The 19,357-nt window shown below is 38.9% G+C and overlaps 1 protein-coding gene across 5 annotated transcripts in view; it reads right to left on the bottom strand.

Annotated features, from left to right (window-relative positions):
• kif21b (kinesin family member 21B) overlaps nucleotides 1–19,357 on the bottom strand; it is an 82,225-nt gene that overhangs the window by 15,582 nt on the left and 47,286 nt on the right. For 3 of the 5 annotated variants that reach the window (XM_058630855.1, XM_058630851.1, XM_058630852.1), the window contains exons 18-30: nucleotides 18,219–18,402; nucleotides 17,633–17,836; nucleotides 17,416–17,517; nucleotides 16,200–16,365; nucleotides 15,379–15,439; nucleotides 15,170–15,218; nucleotides 13,557–13,795; nucleotides 12,195–12,263; nucleotides 11,993–12,103; nucleotides 7,310–7,348; nucleotides 2,912–3,048; nucleotides 1,829–2,009; nucleotides 725–889 (exon numbers count right to left, since the gene is read on the bottom strand). In XM_058630855.1, the coding sequence (XP_058486838.1) occupies nucleotides 725–889; nucleotides 1,829–2,009; nucleotides 2,912–3,048; nucleotides 7,310–7,348; nucleotides 11,993–12,103; nucleotides 12,195–12,263; nucleotides 13,557–13,795; nucleotides 15,170–15,218; nucleotides 15,379–15,439; nucleotides 16,200–16,365; nucleotides 17,416–17,517; nucleotides 17,633–17,836; nucleotides 18,219–18,402 (1,707 nt within the window). The remainder of the gene's footprint in view (nucleotides 1–724; nucleotides 890–1,828; nucleotides 2,010–2,911; nucleotides 3,049–7,309; nucleotides 7,349–11,992; nucleotides 12,104–12,194; nucleotides 12,264–13,556; nucleotides 13,796–15,169; nucleotides 15,219–15,378; nucleotides 15,440–16,199; nucleotides 16,366–17,415; nucleotides 17,518–17,632; nucleotides 17,837–18,218; nucleotides 18,403–19,357) is intronic. The other 2 variants (XM_058630856.1, XM_058630854.1) reach the window with 1 other exon arrangement.

Here is a 19,357-nt window from a genome sequence, read left to right as displayed (position 1 = left end):
TTCATTTTTCATTTCTGGGGGCTCGTTCTGTATCATTAAATGAGTCCGAGCCCCTCAGCGTAAACTGTCTGCTTCAATCTCTTAATCATTTCCCTCTAGAAGTGAAAACTAGAATTACCACCTCATGGCTGTAAGCATCTGCCAAGCAGTCAAGTTGCAGAAAAAAATGATCACAATCTCCCTTTGGTCGCTGAATTACAGTGCAGTGTGGAATATGGATCAGAAAAGGCTATTTACAGAACAGTATCAGGCCCACAAACCTGTTTTGTGAATTTAAGTGACCTTTCGAACCAAAAAAAGACTGATAAGGAATTTTTAGAAATTGCTTCTCAGCCTTCCTGAGCTACGGCTGTGGTTACAGCTGCTGGCGATGCAGAGAATGTCCATAGGTTGTTTGTGAAAATGAGCTCCTGTACATGTTGCTGGTTTCCTACACTTATTTTTGACAGCCCTCTGACAAGTAAACAAACACGTGCACCTCTACAAGAATTAAGACTGTGAAGGAACTAACTGCATAAATAAAACCACTGAATGTGATGACGAATAGAGATATTTTACCTGATACTGATTTCTATACTACATATTAATAATCCAAAATACTTTTCTAGAACTTGGGATCTATCATTTATTGTTAATAATATTGACCAGTGAGGGATTGTTATAAGTTTAATAATGGTTTTTGATACCCATCCATATTAGTGAGGAAATAGTGGATGAACTGTACCTGTTGAGGTCCCACATGCGAACAGTGTTTCCAGCTGCAGTGTAAAGCACAGATCCTGATGGGCTGAGGGCAATCTGGTTGATCTGGCACTCGCCCTGTGCAAAGGTTATTGTGCGAGTGGTGGTACCAGCACACGCGTCCCCTGAGACCACCTGCCCCGATGAACTGTGGGGGTAAAGACAAAACAAACTGCGTCAGAGAGAGAGAGAAGGACAGGTAGGAGACCAATAAAAATGAAGGAGAGGGAGAAATGGAGAGTGTCGTGGGGAACACTGTACAGTTTCACTTTTAGACCCATTTCAAATCCAATTTTCCCTCACAGAGCTCCGGTAGCTTGCGCCACGAGAGCCAAAGCAATGCCATTTTGGCAGGGAATGACACTCACATCCTTACACATATACAACTGGCAGCATATACTGTATACCAGGCAAAAAAACAAAGACACTTAACTTTTAACTGGATTGCCACAGATACCAAGGATGTCAGAGATGGATCACTGCTATAAAACACACTCAAAGCGAGCATAGAAGACTGAGTGATGGGGACCCACAGGCAACGGATTCCCCCAGTATTACTAGATTGATTATGTCATATCAGGAACTGTCGTCAATCACAACGCTGAAGTTTGCATGCAGATAAACAGCTTCCCGATCGGCAGTTAGGGGGAAACTTGTTTTCTTTGACAAAAGTTAAGGTAGTAAAGTTCCCCTAAGTCTCCTTAGGGGAACAAAGTGACAAACCGAGTAGCTGCGAAGCTGGACGCAAACTTCAGCATCATTACAGACTCCAAAATTGATTAACTCCATTATCTTGTTTATTTTGCATGCTTTAATTGCAATGAATAAGCATTTTCCAGAAAAGAATTAGGGACAGTTTGTCAGAAACTTGTGAAAAGCACCCGGGGGTATTATAAGGATCAGATATATTTAACTGTCAGGTTTCTGTGTTATACTGCTGTGAACTCTAAACTTTGAAACAGACACTGGTACCATTTATTCTTCCTTTCCTTATATAACGTCTTGGTTATGAAAAAATCACAAACCATATCTGTGCTGAGCAGCACTTTTTCCGAAAAATCCAAACTGCTTCTTCCCCCAAACTTACGTTAGCGTGCGGATGCACTTGGCAGAGTCACGGATGTCCCACACTTTGATGTAGGACGTGGAGACAGAGAAGACCAGACCGGAGGACGGACAGTACTTGACAGACACCACGTTGTTGGGGTGGCCTTTGAGAGTGGCGATCTCCTGACCCGTTACCAGGTTCCACATCTTACATGTGCGATCTGGGGGAGGAGTCAGAGAAGTAAAGTTCAAATAGGCCTAGTTTGCACAAAAGACACAAGTTATTTACTGTGACGCTCATTTGTTTGTATATTGTATTGCAAAAATCAAGGTTCAGCCTAACCTAACCCTTACATTAAAATACCATTCAATATATAGTATATATAGTAGTTCAACATTTTAGCAAATGCTTTTAGAACTACGTTAAAAAACATCAATACCACGATTGTTAACGATGAGCACAGCATAATCACTGAGGAATTTTCATTTAATTTCTTTTATTTCTACATAGTTTCACTCAAAACACACAATCAATGAATGATGATCAAGGATGAATTATTTCCTAAAAATAACATAACCTAAAAGTCAGTGGTCATTATCTGAATCAGGGCTGCAACAACTGATCGATTAATCAGTTATTAATTGATTACTAAATCATTCTGCAACTATGTGAATAAATCTCTAGTGGAAGTTTTGTCATTTTTCATCTTCTTAAATGTGAATTTTTTTTTGGTTTCTTTGTTCCATATTGCAAAGAAATCATTAAAATAAAATCAATTTGGTTTGAGGATAAAACATTTACATTTGAGAACATCACAATTTTGAGGGTTGGGGAAAAAAGATCAACATTTTCCATAACTTTCAGACATTTTATGGACCAAACATCTATTCGATTAATCAAACAAAATAACAGATTATAGTTGCAGCCATAATCTATACATAAATATGTCAAATCAACGTCAACACTTATATAGTAAGATCATATATCTAATTTTTTTCTATATACGTTTTTAAATAGTACATTTATAGTATAAAATGCTTGCTGCCATTTTATGCTTACGAGAAACACAGTACCTTTTAAAAGGAGGGGCTGCAAACGCAACAGCTAATATAGGGAATGTACCTTTAGATCCAGTGAACAGCAGCTCATCTGTGGCGTCCACACACAGGACGGGCTTCGAGTGGCCCTCGGCTACAGAAACACACTGCAGAGGCGCCGTCCGTCCTCCCTTCACACCACCAATGGGATTGATCACACCCCTACAGGTCACACACGGTCACACTCTTGTTAGTGCAAATCAGTACAGTATGAGTATGATTGCTTTCCACATCTCTCGCATAGACTGCATCTAAGAAATGGATGTAGTTTACCAGTTCGGGAAGTATCAGTTAGCGAATCCATTGGTTGGGAATATAATTCCCTCTCAAAAGGTGAGTCGATGGTAAAATAAGCCGACTTTTCACTCTATTTTAAAAATATCCGGATGAGTTAATGGTCTCAAAATAGTCTTCTTCAATAGAATATGATGCAGATTTTCTAATTATGTTCCCTGTAAGAGGGAAACAGACAATTAAACACAGCACGAATGAGAGATTGACAGCTGGTATCATCCAGCAGGAGTCTGGTTTCAGGTGATCATCTGTGAACGTCTGGGTTTAAAAACCTGAATTTTGCCCGTCTCAAGGCTTTAAAAACAGTGCTTGTTTTGCAACTGCATCCATTTCTTATACACAGTCTATGATCTCTACAGATCAACCACAACATAAAAAACGGTAACTGGTTTTAATGCTGTGGCTGATTAGTTTATGTTCTTTCTGTACGACACAGGACTGAACACAAACATGCACACAAAAAAAAAAACACTGTCATTATACAGAGACAAGACAAATTCATACAAACCTCAATGGATTACACACACGTGCATTTGTGCTTGCTCAAACATACACACATACACACACACAACACCCTTTTGGTTTAAAATCCACCTGCTCCATCTCTCTGGGTTACCTCCACTTCCCCCTCCCCTTACATTTTGTTGTAAGGGGAATAGTAAGGGGAATAGGGGAATTTTGTTGAATAGTCCAATTAAGGAACAACAACAGTAGTATAGTGCTTTTCCTATTGAACCTCTCTGTAACACACGCATGCACTCACAGCTTCTCCTACACAATGTGTACTCAATCTATCTTGCTGAATCTCTGCTGAACCGCCCCCCACCTCCATCCCCACCCTCAATCTATGTCCCATTGACAGGCCACAGTCCCCCCAGTGCCCGGAGCAGTCAGCAGAGTGAGACAGAGCAGGGAGAGGGTGAGAAGAGGAGGGAGAAATGTGTGGAAATTGGTCCCTGGTGGGCTTCCTAATAACACAAGTGGTGGTTAGAGTGTGTGTGTGTGTGTGTGTGTGTGAGAGAGAGAGAGAGAAAGTGAGGTAGTGGATAAAAAGTGAGGAAGAGCCAGAGGATGTGAAGAGGGTTAAAAAAGAATCTGTGATTACACGCAAAACTTTGGACACAGTCTCTGCACAGAGTGAGCGAAATACAGAGGCGTGTGCTTGAAATCTGTCAAAGCTCCTTCTCTTTGTCTGCACACACTCTAATGTCACAGCACGACAACACAAAAATACACACGTCAAATCAAAAATTAAACACAGAAGCATCTTTTTATAGTGCCAAACAAAATCAAAACCGGCAAACTCAGCCAGTACAAAAAAAAAGAAGAAAACTGCATGCATGCCTGCCAAGTCTGACTAAAAAATAAAAAACATAACCGGATGTACAGAATAAGTTCAAAACAACAGTTTCCAGCAACCACAGCCTGGTTGACCGACTCCAAAGCAACCTGCAACTCAAAAATAAACCACACAGCACAGCATCATCACCACATGCAGCATCCACTCTCTGGTAATCAGGTGGAAGACGACTCTCAGTTCAGCACGTCTACAGCTGCATTGTGTGAAACCATGGAAAAGGGATTGTGGTCCATGGAGAAATGTTACAATTCAACAGATTATCAGCTACAGGCGAGCTGTGATGGCGGGTGTGACACGTGAACACAGGATCGGTGCTGCACCCACTTTTAAAGTCCAGCGATGATTTAAAAACACGGTGCTGCTTTATGACAGGCTTATTAAACTGATTTTTACTAAATGGTGAAGAAAGAGGAACAGACAACATGAGAAGGGGAATTGGGCTGTGCTGTTTCACTTGAATGAACCTCATTACCCTCCAGGCTGTAAACCCAATTAATTTTGTCTAAAGACGATTCTGCTGGTTTTCATGGAAATTCAGTCCGTCTTTTTTGCTGCCCTAGTGCTTGAATAACGACAGAGATGCATTACATTTTCATATAATTATTAGAGCCGTTTTAATGGAAACACTATAGACAATGTCAGCGTTACTCTGCAGTGTTAGAATTTTGTCCTTTATTAAGACTAAGGTTTTCCTAAAAATAGCCTTAATCGCACATGAAAAACAAAAGCCCACAAACTGCTGTGAAAGCATGCCAAGTCAACAGGTGGCGATATAACCATAAATGTAAACCCAATCAGAGGAGAGATTGACAAGATGTCACTACAAGTTCTGGAAGGCAAACAACAACAACAACAACAAAAAAATACCCACCGACAGTACGTGTGGACAGGTCCATAGTGTCTGTGTCTCAGTTTTTTCTCTATAGTCTGTTTAATAAACTGTAAAATATTGCCCAGCGCAGCGCTCTAATGTTCAAAAGCAGGGCACTGCTCCAAATGGCTGTGATTATTCCCTTTCTATCAGAGTGAGGAAGATATCTTAATGTGTTTTGCACTAAATAAGAGTTGCTAATGGATGTTGTGGAGATCTGCGGATGGATGAAATTATGGACGTGGGTCAGTGTGTGCCCTCTGCAATACATGGGAAAAACAGACAGGGTGTGATTCTGTTTGTGTGTTTGTGAGATACAGAAGCAGAGAGGACTGATAGGAAGGGGAACATTCTGTTTTCCATTACTATTTATACACTGGTAAGTCACAATATGAACACTAGCCATGTTCCTCCACTTTATGTCTATATACTGCTTTCGGCTATACGGGCCCGGTTATAGTTTCCACATCGGCATGTGGACTAGGATCCATTTGACGTAAATGTCACACATATTTCTATGGACTTAAAAATTCTCCCCGTATCTTTCTACTCCACTTGTTGGTGTGCTGGTTTTTGGGTCAAAAGAGACAACAAAGAAGGAGGTAACCATGGAAACATGCGCTTGAGGTTTCATGAGGAAGTCCGCCAGTACTCATGTATCATGTACAACTTAGAACTAACAGAAAAAACAAGAAATCCCAAAATACCGATCCTAGAATGGAATAGGAGATCGAGAATGCACACTTTCTGAACACTAGACTAACATGAGAACCCTCATAAGCTCATAAGCACATGCGGAAATACAAGCAACCCTATGTGGATGTGGTAAATTTGACCCAGCCCTCACTGGCTACTGGTAGTAGTTTTATCTATCTAACACAAATAACACCGGCATCAATGGAGAACTTTTCTCTATTGGTAACCTTCACATGGCCAGACGTGGTATTAACACCTGCCCCATGGTATTAAAAGTATTAAAAAGTGTGTGTGTCATGTGACCACTTGAGATTGTACCTGGCATTTCACCCTGCTGCAAATAAGACAATGACCTTGTATCTGTTCACAAGGAGAAAATTGTATTTTTTGTGTTTTGTTCGACTGTACAGATGTGCCTGCTGTCAGTGTGTTTGTGTGCTTCTCTGTGTGAGTGACAGGGAAAGAGAGAGAAAAAGAGAGTTAAACAAATGTCCACCTACACTGCTGTAACAGGAGAACATAAGATTTTAAGCAGTCGAAAAAGAAATTGTGTGACAGTCAATGTTGGTATTGTGGCATTGGCTACAAATTAATTAACGTAGGACTGATAATGTGTCTTGTTTTGGACTGATAGCTTTAATGCATGCTCAGGAATGTGGCTACATGCGTCCTCAAACCACTTGTTACATGTTACATGTCATTTAGCAGACGCTTTTATCCAAAGCGACTTACAATAAGTGCACTTCTAGTGATGTGGTTTCTGTTATTTGATCTGACAACATATTCAGGATGGATTGGGCTTGTTCAGACCTGGATTTAACACAGCCAGGTGTGAATGGAGTAAAAAAACTACAGCCTTTATCAATCCTGTCACTCAGATCAGTGACAATAACAGCTGTTTACTTCAGTCACAACAGGATTTTATTATTTTTCAATCACAGCCTGTTAAAAAAAAGTGATGAGGTTCATCCAAATATTCTTTGCCAACAACTAACCACACAGAAAAAAAACACCAACATCACACAGCTGGAGCAGGACCATGTGTGGTTAAAACATGCACCACAACAACCCCACCCGCAGAGGGAGACAGAGGAGGAGGAGGAGGCTGAAAGGCCGGGTGAGGCACTGAGCACTGGTGGAGATGAGAGGTGAGTAACCAGGCAAATGGGAAAAACAGAAAGTGACAGACATAGTTCCTCTACCTGAGCACCTCGGAGAGCGAGGAGTCGCTGTCATCCGACCTGGAGGCAGAAGAGGAGCAAGGAGAGGGAGGGGCGGGAAGAGGAGAGGGTTAAACACGATAAGGGAAGACAGAAGGGTTACTGGCAAAGGGTTAAAGGAAGGAGTGACTAGAGGAAGGGTTTTAGATATAAAGCAGCGAGCAAATTGGCAGGAAAGTTCAGTCAACAATAAAGCTTGTTTGGTGATCATCGAGCTGTTTGCCATAGGATAAGCCTCTTCTCTGAGTTAACCACTGAACAGGCTGTATTCCTCAATCAATGTCTGCATATGTTTTCCTTGTTAAAGCAGGTTTAAAGTGGATCTGTTTAAAGAAACAACAAAGATGGCATCATGAGAAATATATGCTTATTCTTACAAAGAGTAAGAATCATGTCTGATTGTTCTGTATTAAAGGTCCAGTGTGTAACCTTTAGGGGGGTCTATTGGTACATACTACCAAAATATGCTTGTTTGAGTGTTTAATCAATTAAAAAAATATTTGGTTTTGTTTGCCTCAGAATATACCTTTTATATGTACTTTAGGCAAAGGCCTTGTTTTATGGAAGCTGCCATCTTATGGTAATAATAATACATTTTAGTGCCTTTCAAAACACTCAAGGAAACTTTACAGAGACTTATGCTGCTATATTTCTATATCAGCGTGAAAGGACAAACCTGACAGAACACACATTTTGAATTTTGAAAAGAAGTAAAGCTTGTAAGGAACAATGTACTTTCTGGCATGCAAGGACCACTGCAGTTACAATCTGCAGTCTCACCAGGACATGTCACTAATTCTTACACACTGGACATTCAATAAGAGCCAGCAGCCTATTAGCTTAACTTAGCATAAAGATTTGAAACAGCTAACATGTCTGCCTGTCAGCAACATTACAACAAAATTGTATTTTTACTATTGGCATAAGTATTTATACACTTAGGTTGGGTATGTTTGCACAAGCTGAATAAAACTTTTCGATTAGTGAACCACTAGCCTAATAGGTTAGCTTAGCATAAAGATGAATGTGGAAACAGGGAGAAACAGCTAGCGTTGCCTATTAGCAGCATGTACAGTACACAAGAACATTGTTGGGTCATGTCTTTACATTGTTTTTACATAAACTGAATAAAAAGTTTAAATTGGTAAACCAGCACCATTTAGCTGAGTTCAGCTTGGCATTAAGACTTGAAATGGGGAAACAGCTAGCATGTTGTCTATGTTTATGTACATGTTGTTGATAGGATACACAAAATCAAAATGTGTAGCACTATAATGAGGTTGGGTATGCTTGCATAAACTGAATAATTAGTTTCAATTAGAAAACCAGCAGCATATTAGATTAGATTAGCGTAAATAATGGAAACAGGGGGAAACAGCCAACATGTCTGTCTATCACCAACATGTATACACATTCAGTGTTATAGGACACGTCTTTATACACACGGTTGAGTTTGCTTACACAAACTGAATACAAACTTTTAGTGAGCCAGCAGCCCATTAGCTTAGCTTAATTTAGCATAATGATTGGATACAGCTAACATGTTGTCTGTCAGCAACATATACATAATAAAACTAAACATACTTAGGCTGGGACTGCTTACACAAACTAAATAAAGTGTTTGTGGGATGTATAACCTATTATGCTAAGCTAACTGGCCGTGGTTTCATTTTCAGCATATGACATGACAGTGGCATTTACAAGAAATGTGTTTGAAAAAGTTTGTTTAAAAGGGGGGAAGAAAGTAAATGAAAGAAAAGGGGAAAACACACATGTCAATTCAACCACACACTAAAATGTCTACACTACACTTTTGTACTTAGACATGATAAGATCTCCTCTTCCTACATCATTCCAAGCTATAATTAGGGAATTAGTGCAGAGAGGGCACATGGATAAAAGCAAACGGGGTTAATAGAAGAGGAAATCCAGACACTTGGAAGATAAATGTGCCAATCAAACTCACAGATGAGAAAAAATTTGAAAAAAACGATCCAGACCACACCCATACCTCCAAAATAGCTCAGAGGTAAAGGCTGATATGTGGGTGTAATGGCGCAATAAAAGTGTTATTATATTGTAAATATTTTATAGCCACTGGTTTGTCGCCATGGGAGCCAGCGCTTTACACTCTGAACATGAAATAATAACACAGAAATTGTGCAGTATCTGTCTGGAGGGAGCAGCAGTGTTAAAGGGTGACAGAGGTTTGCTATTTCTCAGTATTTACTGCCAGCAATGCATGGTGGAATCTATTATCATACTGATAAATCTGACTCGCAAGACAAACTCCTTTTAAAAATTCATGTACTAAGATCTGGGATTCAAAGACGACAAGAAATCTCCTGTTTAAAATTAACTTTCCTCATTATCACCTGCCTTTTACTTGTCAAAGGCTTGGCTCAGTGGACACTCTGTCTGCTTAAGTATGAATCTGTCAAAAAAATTGAATGCATCCTCATATTCATAATAATAATAGAAAATAATAATATTAATAAGAATAATAATAAAAAATCATATTACTGCAGTTTAATGGGTTTGTGAACTTACAAAGATGTACCAGAGAACATCATTATTTCTGAGGAGAAAGCTTCTCTTTTGACATCCAATTATATGGGATTCATACAGAAAGGCTTTGTGATTTTCTCTAATAAATCAGCTTCATTGGGCTATGAGGTTTTCCTTGTCATGATGAATTAATTTGTATAGTTAGGTCAGATTGCAAAGCATGGTGGTTTTAAATAAAACAAATGAATGCCTCGCACATTTGACGTGGAATGCAACAATGCAAATGTGTAGCGAAAAATCCTATTTAATCTTCCTACGTTCTGCAAAGACTTCTAATGTAAATCACCGTTCAACAACATAAACATCCTCCCTCCCACTCTCTCACTCTGAGTCAATTTAAAATGGCTTCCAATGACAACAGCTACATGGAGGACGACAAGAGCCAACTAATTTACTACCACTGTTCCCAATAATGAGGACCCACAGGCTCCTCACACACACACACACACACTATACCAATACCCACACACACACATTTGCAAACACAGCATCCCCACTAACAATTAGGGGTCAATAAAGCTTAGAAACATCCCTGAATAATAAATATTTTAAAAGACAACGACTAAATAGTGGAGCAGATAATGACTGACATTAACTGCTGACATTTATCAGAGAAGAAAGATGGAATTAATTATGACCAGAAAGGGAAAAGGCTGGTCACTTATTCCAGGCAGTTCTTTTATCTATGTTGTGACTCCGTTTGACGCAGTTGGACTAAATATCTAGAACACAATGAAAAAAACATTTGAAACATACAAATTCAAGGGAACATCCCGAAAAACAAAGAAGAAATGACTATAAAATTCTTGTTATTATTGACTTCACTGAGACGACACAATATCAACACTATGGGATTTAGTGCACATCTGTTTTGTATTGGATTGCATTTGGTTGTGGCTGGTGTAAACCTGAGCTGCCTACCACCTCATTTGTATTTGTTTACTAGTAGGTCCCATGTATGGATTAGAAGGTGCAATTACACCTTGTTGAGAGTGTTGCTAAATGTAGCTCTGAGTAGCCTGCAGTCACGGTTCGGATGATTACATCTCCTATGTCTCCTGAGGGTGTTTCACACCTGGATTCTGTGAATGTTTGCACCATCTGTTCCTGCAGGATGTGCACCACAGCACAAATAGTCTTTTTGTTTATGGTTATGGATCATATGAAGATAAACATTTGGAGTAATGTACTTTTAATTGACTCATCTTCTCCAGTGCTTTTAACCATACTGTCTATTAAATGAAATGGTAAATAATCGTGACCCAAATCACAATATAAATCGTGACAAGAGCAAATTTGTGCATGATGTAGCAACAAATTTAGCACTTAATATTATTTTAAAATGATTAAATAACCTATTTTATTTAAAGGTATCCTTCATTTAAAAAAGTATTAACTAAAGCCTGCCCCACAATAGAGGATAATTGGCCAGATATCGGTCCTGACAATCGAAGTCTCAATTGTCTTCAAATTTCAGGCTGATTTGAACAAATTATTTTGAAGATGTTTTATATTTATGACTGAACAGTGATTGGGGCGTGAGCAGAAACCCGCAATAACCAATGAGGGCGAGTTGACCGGGAAACGGATGTTGTGTACTTTTGTTTAGAATCGTAACTTGTACAGGCCAAGTTCATTCCGTCTGTTCTCAGCCATAACTTCATCCACAGTTTTATGTGTTTTTCAGTACAAAACATCACGTACACACATCAGCTTTTATCTGATGATGACTTTCCTAGTGTGGGGCAGACTTAAAAAAAAAAAAAACACACGGTGGTCTCACAAAAAACCCTGACCTTCAGCTTCTCTACAGGGCCAGGATAGACCTTAAAGCTGCAGTGCACGCTCTCTGTATTCAGAGCTGTGTCGCACGGCGACATCCTGCACACAGGAAGTGATTTGTTTTATGCCACAACTGACAAAGGTACAGAGGAAGCACAACTACTGAGGTTGGCTCAAAGAAGAACCCATGAAACTTTTTAGAAGAGGATTCTAAAAAAGTTACGCACTGGAACATTAAATATAAGGAACAGAGAAAAAGAAAAAGAAAAAGAAAAAGTTGTGTGCACATATGAGTCTGTGCAGGTGTTTACTCACTTGTCCAGAGCAGAACCTTGGGTTTGGTTGCTGGTAAGCCTTGAGAAGACGTTGCGGTCGTTCCTTGTCCTCAGAGGAGGGGAGGAGGGGGGAGTGTAGCCATCAGTAGGCCTGACGAGAGACAAGAGGTTGAGGGAGGTTAAGGACGAGGGATTGCAACCCTTTGCTTACAAACCAGGTTGAATTTGAGTGTGACACATACCTGTATGCACGGTCGTAAGATTTCCTTCTTGTTATTGGGGAAGTGTCATAACCTCGAGACTGTCTGGGACTGTAACACACACACACACACACACACACACACACACAAAAGAAAACTTAGCATATTTTTAAGGGAGTGTATCCAACAATACATACACCGAAAGCAGACATACAAAGTTTGGCAAACTGTGAACATTTGGCATTTCTAGGCAACTACAGCAACCGACAGACTTTTACTCTTTAAATATGAAAACACACACGACCAGACTTCAAAACATCCGAGGACTGATGCATATTTCAGTGATTTCTCCCTAAAGCAGTTTTATAACCTGAAAATGGCCGGCCTCCTGCCAGTCTCCAGTGGTTGTTGGCAAGAAAATGTGCAATAACATTAAGGAAACATCCATTGTTACAATAGAAAAGGATGTTTCTCACTCCTTATGGTGTCTCTTGTGACATCCCAAGGGTCTATGGTAATGACATTATCCTCATGTTTTTATACTAGCGTTTTATGAGCGAGAGACACATCCTGTGGATAAGGTTGTGTGACTGAGGAGATGACAGATGACGGACAAATACGGAGCAATACCACTGAAAATTGTGGGGGGAGTATCTATGAATCAATCAAACAATCAATGTCTCAGCTAAATAAGGTGGAGCGAGGCCGTAAGGCAGAGTAAAAACTTAAAATCAATTCTTAAAATTACCCGCAGCCAATGAAGTTGCTATAAAATGGGGGTGATGTGTTCACGCCTTGTTTAGTGCCTTGCCAGTATAGAGCCAATAGTTCGATGAGTCAGGAAAACAACAAAGAAGAGTCTATACGCACTTTTAAAAATGGCGGAAAGATTTGAAGAGCGTCTCTGCGGGAATTACATCAAGCTATATGATGCTAATGGGACGACTTTAATTCAGTGCTTTCATTCCACTGCCACTGAATTTGCTTGCTTCAATGGTCGACATGTTTGCTGATGCCTGCAACCTGGTACTCTAGTGCAAAAGACGCACAGGGGTATGTAGGGTAGTGACGGACATTTGGGACGTATGAGCGTAAAACAGACCAAAATGGAGCATAAATGGCCTTTTCTCCTTATCAAATGTACATGTGGTTAACTGATTTTTACAGCAATTAAACTGATTCAATGGTGAAAATGGTGTAAAAGTTGCATAAATAAATGTCATCAGTAAAAGAATAAAACAGTAAAATTCAGCCAAGAGTAATGGGTGCATAGATAAAAGTAGGAAAATGAATGTATAAATTAAATTTACATACTGTATAACCCCTTTAAGGGTGGCTGGCCAGCTTCTTCTCAGAAATCATTATTTTTTCACCACTTTAATTCCAATGTAGTTCATGACTCACAAAGTGTGTCCCCTGACAGGGAGACTGATGGTGCGGGACGCCCGGTCCCTGTGGTAGGGCAGGGGCAGACTGAGCGCCAGATTTCCCGTCAGTAAACTCAGACCATCCTCCTTGATGTCGGTCAGCGAGGCCAAAGATTTGGTGATGTGCTGCTGCTTGCCGCCTGATGAAGGATCCAGGACGGGACCCAAATACTCTGCAGACACAGCCTTCATCTGAGCCGACAGGCGAGGCTCCATCTGGGTGAAAAATGTTCATCAGTTGTTTTACCGAGCAACACAGACGAAGAAAATGAAATGACAGAGACGAGAGGAGTGGGATTTGGAAAGTGGAAAATAAAAAATGTCATTTAAATTGAATTTAATTAAGACGCAAAAGGAAATTAAGACACAGCCAGAAAACATGGTTCCGCCGGGAAAAGGGTGAAGCGGAGATGGAAGCAGTAGAACAAAAAAAGAGGAATATTATTATTGTGGAGTCAAACAAAGGCCAGATAATAGAAAAAAAGGGTAAAAACTGTATAATGAACAGTAGATAAGGTATTGTGAGATACAGGAATAGAAGGATTTGTAATAATATAAAGGCTTCTTCCACAATTTCAAGTTTTTGCTTATACTGCCATCTTATGGTTGCTATTAGGAATAGCAACTCATCTGACAGGAAAAAGAAAATAAAGATATGCATTTACTTTATATTCTTTCATTTTTAGTTTTCCTTGTTTTTGGTTGTGTATTTCCCCTTGTTGACATGATTGCTTTAATGATTGCTTTAATATAGGAGGTGTGATTTTCTGTCTTAACAGACTTTAATTGTTTAAATGTAATGTAGAAATAAAATGTAGAATAATATATATATATGTATATATATATACATATACATATACATATATATATATATATACAGTATATATGTATATGCATGTGATCTACTATACATGGCAGATACCACTATATACAACAGACCTGAGCACGTCAGGACCTGACAACTCCAGAAATGAAATGATGGTCAGATCATTTCAAGTTTGTTTAGTTAAACATAAAGTAAAATAGGGTGAAAGTAAATGGCTTTATTGAAAATATAATGTAAAATGTAATAAAGAGACAGTATAACGTGTAAAAATTTGTAAAAAAAAAAAGTTATAAGACTGAACTGAACCATGGTTTACTATTTATGACAGGACCATGAATGCAACACACAGGCTACTGAAGCCATTTTCTCCAATAACTCAAAATAATTAGTGGTCATAGCTCAAAAAAAGCTAAATAATAAGAAGTGCTGTTTGTTAAAGTCTGAAATGCTATTATGCTCATACGTGCTGGTGATAACTCATAATGTTTGTGTGTTCATGGGGTTTGTAGATGCTTCTTCTTGGATGTAACAGTAACTTTGTTGTTTGCCATAACCATAAATAAAGGCTACAACCACCTGTGTGACAGTATAATTATTACTATAACTGTGTCAGATATTTATCAGGCTTGGATTAAATTATACAGGATGCATGTCGGGTTGTATTTAATCCATATTCTCTCAGACTCAGTTCAGTTTAAAAATATGGCCTGTGCCACACAGCAAAGTAACTGTTAAGCACTTTTAATGCCATTCATTCACGTTACCTTCATCTTGAAATCATCTTGGCTGTTGGATTCTTTCATTTGAGATACGCTGCAGGAGAAGAGAGAAGAAGAAGATCAAATTGGTTGCTATTCATGTTTTTTTAAGAATAAACCATGATCATTGCTTTTTGAGATTTAAAGTGACTACAAAATAACTGTTTAAAACTATTTAAAATAGTGTTGTGTGCACAAGCAGACATCGGTTTCACCTGGTGTCAGAGGCTTGACTGAACTCAGATGGCTCCTCATCTGTGCTGGCGTAACCATTTTCTGAAAACACACAACATTTAAACACCATAATACAACAGAGCAGACAATACAACAACCACAATTTCATATAGGGCTGAAACAATTACTCGATTATTAATCATTTACTAAATGAATCGTCAACTATTTTAATAATCGTTTTGAGTGTTCTTGATTTTTCAGCTTCATAAATGTGAATATTTTCTAGTTTCTTTGCTCCATATAACAAAGAAATAATTCAAATTGAATGATTTCCAGGTTTGACAAACACTGATCAACATTGTCTGACATTTTATGGACCAAACGATTACTCGACTAATTGAGAAAAAAATCCACAGATTAATCGTTTATAGAAATGATCGTTTGTTGCAGTTGCAATTTACGACAAAGCTTTTTGAAAATTTGAAATACCAACAAAAAGCAAATGTGTGCATACTGTCACATTTCTGTAACACCTTATATTTGACTGTTTTGTTTATTAATTGAATTAATTGTTTTTAAGCAGCAAAGGAGTTTTCCTCTGTAATCTCACTGAATTCAATAACATGATAATAAAGCTATCATTTTAATTCAATTATTAAGAGGTAAGCCAACCGGTTCATTTGATACATGAACCGCAGCTCCTTTCATGCATGTTTTTTAATAACTCTTAATTAAAAGGCTGGAAAAAATGCTGCTAATTTATTTAGTGAGCCAAAATAAACCTCCCCATCCTTGGTGCAAATCCTGACCCAGACTCTGTAAACAAGTGCTGTGTAATATAGTGACGATTAAAACTCCTCACCCTGCTGCACATTATGAAGGAGAGCCTGGAGTTCAGGGATGTACTCTGCTTTTTCTCGCAGGGCGTCGAGGATCATGTGATTGTGGGACGAGCCGATCATATCGGTCTGCCTCAGCTGTCCCTCCAGCAATCGGATCTGAGCCTCTTTCTGCGCCACCTGTAAACTCTTCACACACACACACACACACACACACACACACACACACACACACAAACTTAATCCAAAGGTGTTTTTTTTCATCTTTAAACCAATTAACACACATTCTATCGACATCTTGCAATACATTGAGACACCAGTAGATGGCACTGCACCAGTATTCTGCGCACCAGCACAGGACAGTAATAACCCTAACACCAAGTTTAGGTAATTGCAATATTGGTAAACTAAAAAAATAATATGATTTCTTTGTTTGAGATGGGTGATATGGCCAAAAATATTTTGTGTGAAAAAGTTTCCAATCAGGCAAAATTGATAATTATCACAATAAAATGTCAGATAATTTAAAAAAGAAATGTTTTTGCTCAATAGTTAAAGTTGAATTGAACTGTAATAATTATAAACTACTAAACAGAAGAATTAAGAAATTAGTCTCAAAGTGAATTTGCCCAATGCACAGATTGAACATTGTATCGATATATACATATGTATATATGTATATATATATATATATATAAAACACTTATTAAAAACAAAATGTTACAATAAATATAGCTAATTAATTACTGCCTATCCCCCAAACTACTCCATTTCCATTAATTAATACTTTTGCATCAATAATCACATTCTTTTTCATGACACCTTGTAATTTGAAGATACAACACTAGATGGCACTGCATTACTACTCAATGTACCGTCACTTCACAAAGGAAAAACTGAGTTAAACTCAAAATAATGACATTTGAACTATACTGAGAATAGAATAGAATAGAATAGAATAGAACAGAACCGAATAGAATAGACAAGTTTATTGTATAAAAAACAATGAACTAAGGAGTGCTTCACCTAGTGAGTGCATAAAAAAAAATACAGCCACAGTCAGATTTTTTAAAAAGTCAGTGAACAACAAAACCCTGTCCTCCTCAAAGGCAGTGGATTTAGACAGGATTAATGAATAATAAATGATGAGAAGAGATAAGAGCTGCTGCACAGTCATGTGCTGTCATCTTTTCACTTCTCCGTGGTTACAGTAGGTCAGTTGTTTGTCTGTAAACTCACCTTGTCTATCGACGCCTTCAGGAAATAGTCGAGCAGGCTGCGCGCTTCAGCCAAAGAGCAGGAGCTGATCACGACAGAGGTGTCGACCGAGTCCAGCTCATCCTGCAGGAAACAATAGAGACAACAGCGAGTGAGGCTTCAGACTACAGTGACAACATATACTATGTGTGTGTGTGTCTATGTATACATACATATTTATATATACATATATATATACCTTGGTCTCCTCTATCTGAACAATGGTGGCCTGGCAGTCAGACAGGCTGTCATTGATGTAGTCTATATTGGCGTTCAGCACCTCAATGTCCTCATTAATTTCCTGAAGAAGGCGGTCCTCTGCTTCTGGCCCCTCCCCGTCCGCCATAAGTACCTCCCGTTTATGTGAGAGCGCCTCCTGCTGGCCCGTCAGCTCCTCTCGCTTCTGACTCGACAAAAAAACAAATGCATGCAGAGTCAGGATTTTACTGCCGACCACCTCATGGTGTGCGTGTTGGCTGCGTTGTATTACTTTCCGGATTTAAAACTGTCGTGGAAATTCAAACAATTGTCAAATGAGTTCACACGGTGTTGATTCATGATTTTCTTCTGTGTTTCTCAGAATAGTGGCGTTTAAATGTCGAGTCGCCCGGCAACAAGTGCCAATCCAACTTTATTTGTAAAGCACTTTAAAACAACCACAGTGAACCAAAGTGCTGTACAGAATAATAAATAAAAGACACAGTAAATAGAAGCCCACAAAAGGCGATAAGATACCTATATCTAAAACAACTCAAATAAATTAGAAGACACAGCGTTGTTCCTACCTTGATGAGTCGATTCATGTCTAACTCTACGTTGGAGATGGTCATCCTCTGCATGACTATGTCCATAATGCGACGCTCGAGGGTTTGCCACTTCTGTCGGGCCGACTTGGAGAAGCTAATGGTTCTGGCTGCTGTTCCGATGCCGCCCAGGCCAGCTGGCTTCCTCGGTATCTTCTTCCTGTTTCTGGGAAGACGGGAAGAGACGGGAGAGGTGATGAGAGATGGAAATCACCAGCCACTACCTCCAGTGACAGGGATTGGATTTTTTTTTTTGTAAGAAGACGACGATACAAAGGCTATAGTCAACCTTTAGGCTGAAGTAACTCATATCTGTTTACCATGAACATGAACTTAAATCAGATTGTTCTGTATAGACACAGAAATATGATCGTTAACACACGTTGGCTGCACGTTGGTACAATGTACAATGAAGTACACACTACATGAACAATGCAGTATCATTAATGTCATATATCATTTTTAGTATTTTATTGTATTACATTGAAGCATAAATGATGTGGAAATATAAAGCAAAATGTCTTGGTGTATTACTTAAACACGAAATAGCATTATACTAGCAAGGCTAAAGAGCTGTTAAACCAAAGTGTGATGTACAGTATATATATGGAAGCATGTATAAATCTTAGGCTTTTATATAACAAGGATGACTAAATCACTCAAATTGCCAGGGGCTGACTTTGGGGGGGGAAGGGGGGGGGGGGGGTTGTTGTCGTACACCCATGGCTACGACAACAACACAAACATTATAACAAACGTTATCAGATTGTCTCTGGATTTCGGGCAGAGGCTCATGTGTTTTTATGCGTGTTGAAGGGGGAAAGAAACGGAGCCTTTGCAATTCTTCCAGACGACAGTTTTACTTCTGTTTACAAACGTATCTGCGTGCAATAGTCATACACCTAAAATCGTACAATGCCTGACCATTCAGTTACATGCACTTGTGAACAGTAAGTTAATTGTCCTCTTTGCAGTTGCTTTGAGGAGCATCACTAATGAGAAACAGCAAATGTGAAAAGTCAGAGCAAGGAATTGTTTTCACAGACCAACAATGGGGTGAAACTGAAATGGAAATTGTTTGTTAACAGAGCTTTTTGTCATAGAAAGAGAATTGAAGTAAA

This window comes from Solea solea, chromosome 6, assembly GCF_958295425.1.
Source record: "Solea solea chromosome 6, fSolSol10.1, whole genome shotgun sequence".
Taxonomy (NCBI): domain Eukaryota; kingdom Metazoa; phylum Chordata; class Actinopteri; order Pleuronectiformes; family Soleidae; genus Solea; species Solea solea.
This window is presented reverse-complemented; position numbering and strand designations above follow the sequence as displayed.